At 32.7% G+C, this 8,953-nt stretch overlaps 1 protein-coding gene across 1 annotated transcript; it reads left to right on the forward strand.

The window, feature by feature from the left end:
• The first annotated feature begins 535 nt into the window (after nt 1-535).
• Nucleotides 536-7,900, forward strand: LOC145556142 (folylpolyglutamate synthase-like). Its single transcript, XM_081617797.1, has 5 exons — nt 536-696; nt 1,282-1,400; nt 1,584-1,649; nt 1,971-2,080; nt 7,609-7,900. Exons 2-5 carry the CDS (start codon nt 1,308-1,310, stop codon nt 7,631-7,633), a joined length of 294 nt encoding a protein of 97 aa, XP_081473923.1. The 5' UTR covers nt 536-696; nt 1,282-1,307; the 3' UTR covers nt 7,634-7,900.
• Nucleotides 7,901-8,953: the final 1,053 nt, after the last annotated feature.

Below are 8,953 nucleotides of genomic sequence, written 5' to 3' on the forward strand. Positions count from 1 at the left end.
CAAACAAAGGATGGACAAAGAAGGAATAACTCAAATTAGTAATTCACTAATTCCCAGTTCATTTTTGTTTGATTGTGTATTAATTGGGAATTTGGCTACAACAACTACAAAAAAAAAAAAAAAAAAAAAAAAAAAAATTCCATTGATAATTCTTGAATGGAGAAATAAGCAATACTAGTATACTTTTTCATGAAATTAAATTGATGTAATTATGATAATAGTAATTTGAATTGATAAAGAATATAGAAATTTGTAGAAATCCTTAAACCTTATAAAAATGCAAAAGTTTTAACTGTAGCTTATGAATAGTACCCGCTGGTGCTATTATAGAGATGTCCTTGAATTCATTGAATTGCCGATTTTGCCCTTTATTGTTTTGTTTCTTTGGTGGTCTGGCTGTCGCCAGCTGTCTTCTCTCTCTTAACTCTTAAGGCTTCTTCCTTCTTCTCATCTCACTATCTTTCTCTCTCCTTCTCCTCTCGGCGCTCCCACTCTCTATCTCCTCCATTAGAGCAGTTTCTGAGGTACCAAACAAAAGAATTTATGATTTATTTTTTGTTTATTTCTTTTGTTCATCTATTCGATTAGATTTTTCCTCTTATAAGAATGGAGGCGGCAACAGCAGTAGCAAAACCAATAATCAATGTCGCTGCCATTTGCGGCTCCTTTCCATACAACATAGACCTCCCCGAGCAGGTACTTTCTCTCTCCCCTTCCTCCTCCATAGTCAAATTTTAAGACCCAAACTTTGTTCAGAATCAATACAAACAATGGAAATCAATTACATGGGTATTTCGTCATTGCCGATAATTATGTTAGAATTCAAAGTATATAATTATAACAATTAATAGATTATCATATTAATGTTAAATTAAATGTTTAAAATTATGAAGCATTTGAGATGAACCATATATCAATATATAGCTAGAACTGTCGATAATACCAGTAACAAATAATTTAACATACAATCCCAAGTATTGTGTGTATAAAATTAAACAACCTTTTTATTTTAATTGTTTTGGTATGAAAAACTTTAATTCAGGTTTGGGACCCTCATTCCAAAACTCTTATTACCAAACTGCAGATTAATATGTTCCTGTTGTTTTCGAATGTTTTTGGTTGAATCTTTGTGGGTGTATTTGTGCGAAATCGTTTCGTTTTTAGTAGGAGTTTATTTGATCGATTTGTTTTCGATTTTTTGGGTTTATTTATTCTATTGTTTTTCGATATTTTAAGGGTTTATTTGTTCTATTTATTTTCATTTTTTGGGTTGAATTTTAGTGCTTCTTCGATTATATGAGGAGGCAATGAGTGCGCTGTCATCTTTGATTACTACTCGAACTTGTGCTGAGAAGAGCAATAGCGGTGATCGCTTTGAGTTGCTGTTTGATTATATTAAGGTTATACTTCTGTTATTATGTTAATTTTCATGTCATTTTATCTTAAATTAGTTGATCATATGATTATATTAAAGTTATATAGTTTTATTATTATGCTTGATTTACATCTTTTTGTCTCAAAATTGATTTATTTTGGAATTATTAGGGTAATAATGTATATTAGGTTTGTGTGGGATTTCGCAGATACTGGAGTTGGAAGAACCAATTTCTAAGTTGAAGGTTATTCATGTGGCTGACACCAAAGGAAAGGTATTTGTCTTCGATCCTTTTATGTTAATTAGACAATGAATTTGTTAAATGAATATCTACGTGTCATACACTCATACAGAAACATATCTCCGTGTTATATGAAAACGTTGCAATTAATTTGAAACCGAGGGAGCATTTCTGAAGTGATTTGCATTTGTGGTTTGTTGGGATTACTGAATTGTATAACAAAGTGTCTTTAAGCGGGCTGCATTGTAGTCTCTCACAAGTCAGCTGTAGGATTACTTTGATCTTTCTTGTCATTAAGAGAAAACCTATGAACTTGTGTTAAATGATGATTATTTTGTCTATCTATGTGCATAGGGTTCGACTTGTGCTTTTACTGAGTCCATATTACGCAATTGTGGCTTCCATACCGGGCTTTTTATGTCCCCACACTTAATGGACGTCCGCGAAAGATTTCTATTAGATGGGTAAGTTATAACTTAAAGGTTCTTTTCATTCACATTAACTGTTCTAAAATTGTCTGAAGTTGAGTCATGCTGTACATGTTTATGTTACCTTGTAAATTGACAAGCATAATACCAGCCATTGCCTTTTTTTTATAAAAATAAGATTTTATTGTTCATTCCAAAACCCTTTATGTTTCGAGCTCTTTTATTTAGTTCATGGCTAATTATATTTTTGTTTGTATGCCATGTTGAGTGAGTGCTATTCTTATTCAATCACTGATCAGCCAAACGTGCCTTATATTGTAGCTTTGTCAATTATCATCATGAGTGTGGATTATAGTGTGAAGTCGCGGGATGGGGGGTGGAGGGTTGGAAATGAACTTATATGAGAATAAGCTGGTACAAAAGGTTCTTTAGGGAATCAAGGGCCTGAAAAGTGAGATTTTAATGACAGTGAGAGCTGTTTTGGGAAAATAAAACTGTCGGGAAAATAAAATAAAATTAGAGGAGCTTATTCTTCAAAGAGAAGGCTTTCTATGATAAAAAAATATGCTACTGATGTGATTGACAGTTGGAAGGAGATAAAAAAATCATTCTAAGTTGCTTAAAAGGGTTTTTTTTTCCCCCTTTTAATTGTAGGGACTTAGAGACTAATGAGAGTGCAAGATGTTTTTGGAAATATGGTTCATGGGTTGCGCACTTGGGAATGGTTAAGGAGAATTTTGTGAGGAAGTGGTTTTAACTTTGATATGCAGCAGGACAAATCTCCTTTTCTTGACGGGATTTATTGTGATTTTTTATGGATACTTGATAGAGCGGTTGAGTTGATCTTATGTTTCATTTACAGTGCTTTAGTTGTTAATGTCACAATATAAATAGGTAAAAAGATGAGATCATTGATAGTGTTATTATAGTGTTCATAAGAACGTAAGTGGGGTTCTCAGCCTTTTAAGTAGCCTGGGTTATTTATATCTCAGCTGTACTTTTTAATGGTGAATTGACTGCTTTTTGATACAATCTTAGTGACTAAAGTGGTTGAAGAGATTCAAATATTGAAGTTGATTAGGATTTTCATTAATGGTGTTGTTTGATATGCCATTGACAAGTTAGTTGGGAGAAAAGTTTTTGGAGGTGATAAAGTTGGTGTACTGGTGTAGACACCCAAATGTGTCTCCCCAAAACCAAACCCAGTGATGAGTACCTTTCACGTCGAATCATAATCGAATGAAACGAAAGTGTGGAAAGGTCTAGTGTTGCGGAAAGTTTTATTTCTTTTTCTCTTCTCCCTGTTTTTGAAAACTTTATTTTAAGAAAACAGCCAATCCAGTTTGGTTGGTCCATGATATGGGTCCAATAGTGGTGTAGTTGGATGGGGTTTGCAAAGACCTTTCCAACGATATATTATAAGCCCAATTCCGATGAATATTTAGGAAGTTATGGCCAATTTACTAAACTGGGCCCGGTTTGAGTTTTAAGTACGGCCTAATGATCTAGGGGAGGGCCTAATATAATTTATCATTCCTAATGCAATTAGGAATGGTTTTAGTCTTCTAGAACATTCTAGAAGGTCTTATCATTCTTAATTCAATTAGGATTCTTCAGAGTTTTAATTAGATCAAATAGCATTTTCGACTGAAATTATATTATTTTATCTTCCAGTACGGTAAGTTTATCAGATTTTCGAAAACGCGTTGAAAGCCGATTTGGCGTCCAACCCCAGGCCTTGGCGCCTGGAACCAGGATTGGCGCCAGACGCCAGGATTGGCGCCAGACGCCAGCATTGGCGCCTGGTGCTAGCCACTGGTCCTGACGCCAATGAGCCAGGTCTGGCGCCAAAGTGGTTTTGTGGTCTTCAGACTCTGTTTTGATAAATTATCTTTTTTGGATGATTTTCTCTATAAATATCGTATCAAAAACTCCGTTTTCAATCATCAAGGGTCACCAATTCTCTTTATTCTTAAGTTTAGATCAACTATCTTCATCATCGATCATCAACTCTCTTCAATTCTTTTCAATAACATTCATTCATTCATGCATTCTCTCTTCTTTGCTTTTTAATACAAAATTCCGCATTCACAAGATCTAGAAACACCTAGCCATATTCGAAGTTGCCTTCGCCCTAGACGTGAAAGGTTTTAATTTCTGAGGGTTTGGTCCCAAATCTCTCTTTCAATTATTTAATTTAATTGTTTTGTTTATTATTTTCCTTGAAGTTACTAACGTGTGTATTTTGTAATTAGAAAGAGGTACGAGGCATCCAAGTAAGTACTTTATTGGTTTTTATTGATATTATGATGTAGAATTCATGCTTATATTGTTATTTTGATTCCTAGTATCATGTCTAGGTTAATTTTAATATCAAATATGATTGCTATGATGCCTTTTATTCTCTTCCTAATATTTATTCATGTTAGTGTCATGTTAGGGCTAAAGATTTGATTTTTATTGCTTAGTGACATGCTAGGGTTTGTTATTAATCTTGTTAGTATCATGCCTAGGATCTTGCTATGCTTTAACATGATTGTTATTGATATTATTTTTATTATTAATGATGTTGATTATTTATTTATTATGTTGCTTGATATGTATTATTTTATATTGTTATTGCTTGATCACCTTTTATTGTATGTTTAAAGAGAATTGGTATTTGCAATCACGCTTAATAAGATATTAATAATCTTGTTAGGTTAATTGTGATTATAATTTCAAGTGATCGCCAATAATAGATTTGTTTGTGCATTAAATTCAACCAACATAGATTAAACAGGTTTAGGGTTAATCCTATTGATTGCATGCTAATCAGAAAGCGCACATGAATACGAGCAGAATAAAGTAGAGACCTATTATTAGGGCAAGTTCAATCTCTTTTAGGTTGGATTTGTACCATCATCCCCGAACCCTTATTTGGTTCATGACCTTATGGAGTTGACGATCTCTTGGATCGTTAAGGGGTGTAACCTTCACCTCGTGAACGGTTTACAAGTTCCTTAAAAACTTGTTGGCGACTCTTTTGCTCTATCTTCTTCCCTTTTGGACGCCACCGTACTTTAGTGTATGATCACAGTGGGTTCAAGCTAGTGGGATTTTAAAGGCTTGAAATTATTCCCTACAACTGGGGATTCTTCATTGGTATATCATGTTCATGTGAATGGGGGGGGGAGAGGAGGGGGTGGGGGGACACAGGGGTTTTGGGTCTGGTTATCGATGTAAGTTTGAGTTAAGAGAAGCCATCCTACGGTGATTTTGAAGATTGATGTAATTTAAGTTTAGTTATGGAGGCCAGATTGTTTTAAGGTAAGTAGGCCAGATTGTTCTATTTATTTTCATTTTTTGGGTTGAATTTTAGTGCTTCTTCGATTGTGCGGTGCTTTAATTTCTATATGTGCAGAAATGGAGGGTGAAAAATTATTTCAGAATCTGGAGATGTTCTAATATTCGGAGGTAAATCAAGACGTATTTTTCATGGTGTCTCTGCAATTTTTTTGTGAAGTTTGAAGTGTTTTTAGTGGATTGGTAAGTGAATTAGTGAGAGTTTTGAGTGCTTATTTTACATATGGATGGAGAAGTCAATAATTTTTGGTGATGCTTAAGTTAGGGTTTATTTTGCACTGTTGTTGTTATATTCGGTTTCAAATTTTCTTAATGTTGTGTTCTTATGTTGAATCTACTTGTAAAAATGGCCAGGGAAGTTTATATTTGGTTTTTTTTTTTTTAATTTTTTTTTTTTTTATATACTTCAGAGCTTTCTCTAACCCCCCACTAAAGCAAAATAACTTTCCTCTCCATTGAAGTAACTTGAAAGGTAATTTGTTGATTTCCCGATCCGACGCCAAGTATAGTTCTTTTTGCTTTCTCTCTCTTGTTCTAATTGGTTCAATGTTCATCTCTTCGTTTAGATTTTTCCTTTTATTTGAATGTTAGACTGATTAAATTTTTGTTCATTTATGGGTTTTTATGCAGTTGGATTTTCTGGGTTTTTATTTATTTATTTAATATTGATTCTGAATTTAATTCAGCTTTACTAGGTATTTTTGTGTTTAAAGCTTGATGCTAATATCATTGGAGGAACTCAGTTATAGAAAGGCATGCCTTTTTATTGGCAGAAGTGAATAAGTTAGTTTTTTGTAATTAGTTTGATAGAAGTAGAATATCATATTGCTAAAAGTTTTCTATTTGATTTGGTATAGGATCTTCACTAATTAAAAGGAGATTATGCTAGTTTTCCAGTCAATATGATCTTCATGGATTAAAATTGACATACCAATGAAACTCAACATTCTATATTTTTTCACACAATTAACATGGTTGGCTGACTTGGGAGGTTTAAAAAATATCTCTAATTAATGGATTATGTTTAGTATCTGCCTGATATTGCTGTGCTATTATTATTGTATGGACGAGGTCGTGGTGAAAGTAAGATAAAGCTCTAAAACGTTCAATGTGATGGCAAAACCATTTGCTTGTATCTTATACTCGATGTAGTATAGTTGTATATAGCCTATATTATTTGCTTGAATCTTATACTCAATGTAGTATAGTTGTATATAGCCTAAAATGTTCAATGTAATGTCAGACTTTATGAACCCTTTAGTTGTGTATTGTTTCTTATTTGGGTGGTGGATTGTCCGTTTGTTATTGAACAGGAAGTTTGTTATTGCCTGATTGACCGGATAAGTTTTGAGATGCTACCTACATTACATCCTTGGAGTTGATATTGATGATACAATGTAGTTATATCATCATCCCTTCTCTGTGGATAGCCAAAAGGCGAGGCTTGCACTTGAAGAGAATCAAATTGATTATACATTTATTACATGGATGCATCATTCTTCATGCTGTCATGCTGTCATGTTTAAATACAAGGTAGGAAAGTATTTTTGGATATATTTAGTTAATCAGAAGTATATATTCATAGCTTCAAAGATATGAAAAGAGGAACATGGTTAAGTAGAATGTCTTCATGGCATTGAGAGTCGCATGAAACCTATTCTTGGTTGAGTTAATGCATGCATCACCAAGTTAAATGAGCTTGCAAATGAGCATCATTGGTCTTTGATTTTGGTACTTTGACCAGATTAGGTAGGGCTAGGCCAGCAGACCTTGGTTGCATATTATGACAACCATCATTTCTTGGATGAATTTATATCATACCTTTGTGATGATTTTATTCAGCCTATATATATATATATATATATATATATATATATATATATATATATATATATATATATATATATATATATATATATATATATATATATGTGCACTTATCCGTGTTTGACGACTTTTTTTCTATTTGTATATGGTATATTTTGGTGGTTCAAACTTATTAGAATATAGAGCATCATAATATTATCTGAAACTTTAGATAGATTGGTTATTGGCTCTTCAATTTCATTCTACACGGGATGAATGAAATCATGAAGAACTTTATTGTCTTAATATTTGTTCTCTCTGCCCCCCCCCCCCCTCTCTCTCTCTCTCTCTCTCTTTCTCTCTCTATTTTGTATGCCTGGTAAGGTCCTAAACTTACTTTTTCATGATGACAGAAACAAAAGGTTGAGGACAAATTAAAGGTTCTTTTGGAGACTGTCCCTGTACACAAAGAAAGTGGCGGATATATATTTGTTGCAAGCTTTGAAATAAGCCTCAAGGAGCAAACAGGAAAGATAAGTTTCTTAGTATGTCCAATAGGGTTGAAATATACCCCATATACAAAGTTATTATAAATAAGAGTGACAATTTTGTAATCATTAACTAATTACTACTGTCATTAACAATAGTATGAATTTTGGAATCATTCAAAATTAGCTCAGTTTGATTACAATGAGACTAATTTAATTAAGCACTAATTTAGGTACTGCTTCCTCTATCTCATACTTCCTCCGTTTCTATTTAGTTGACGCGTTTTATTTAGGCACATGTAATAAGGAGAGGAGAGAGAGTGAGAGAAAATGAAAAATCAAGTGGGGTAGCTTGTAAATGCAAGGTAAAAAAGTTACCCCAAAAGGAAACGTGTCAACCAAATTGGGAGACCACGCGTGTAGATTTGTCAAATTTGGTAGGGCCACGAATATAGAAAGATATGCCTTTGCATGTCTCATAATTATTTGATAAGAGTCATAAATAGCTATATATATCTCGAAAAAGAAAAGGAGGAAGGGAAGGGGGAAAGAAAGATTATTAGTACATAAATTAGTATGTACAATATTTAAAGATAATTTTTTTTGGTGAAAATATTTAAAGATAATAACAGTACACAATAAATGTGATTTCACTAAATGCGTCAAACACTAAGATGCTATTACCGTTTACATGCGAGCCTAAGAACTACAATCGTTGAAATCGTACATAAAATGATTTATAGATAAATAACCAATAAATAAAATTTAATATATAAACATATGATATTTGTCATTCATTTTATACATTCCATATCGATTACAAACTCTAATTACTAAAATTTTCAATAGAAGAACCACTCGAAAATTTTCTACTTTAAATAGTCTAACAAACAAATATACAATACTTTTGTATATTTTACATTTAATTCATTTTACATAACTTTATCCCTTAGTGGTGCATTTCCTTATAACTAAATTATCACAATCATTCTAAGACGAAGCTAGCTATTCGAAAAATATTTAGGTACTCCACAATAGGAAACTATTTTGCGTTCTACAATAATGTCTAAAACAATAGTATATATTTTTTAAGAATCTTTAAATTATCAAATTCTAGATAACTTCACTTATAACAATTGTTTTTCCATAGATATTTCCCCATAGAAACTTTATCACTACTCCTTCTCAGTACTTATAAATTCATGCATCCTTGCTATTACAAAACCCGAACACAACCACGAATATCACAACAACCGAACACATCCACGAA

This window comes from Chenopodium album, chromosome 8, assembly GCF_948465745.1.
Source record: "Chenopodium album chromosome 8, dcCheAlbu1.1, whole genome shotgun sequence".
Classification (NCBI taxonomy): Eukaryota; Viridiplantae; Streptophyta; class Magnoliopsida; order Caryophyllales; family Amaranthaceae; genus Chenopodium; species Chenopodium album.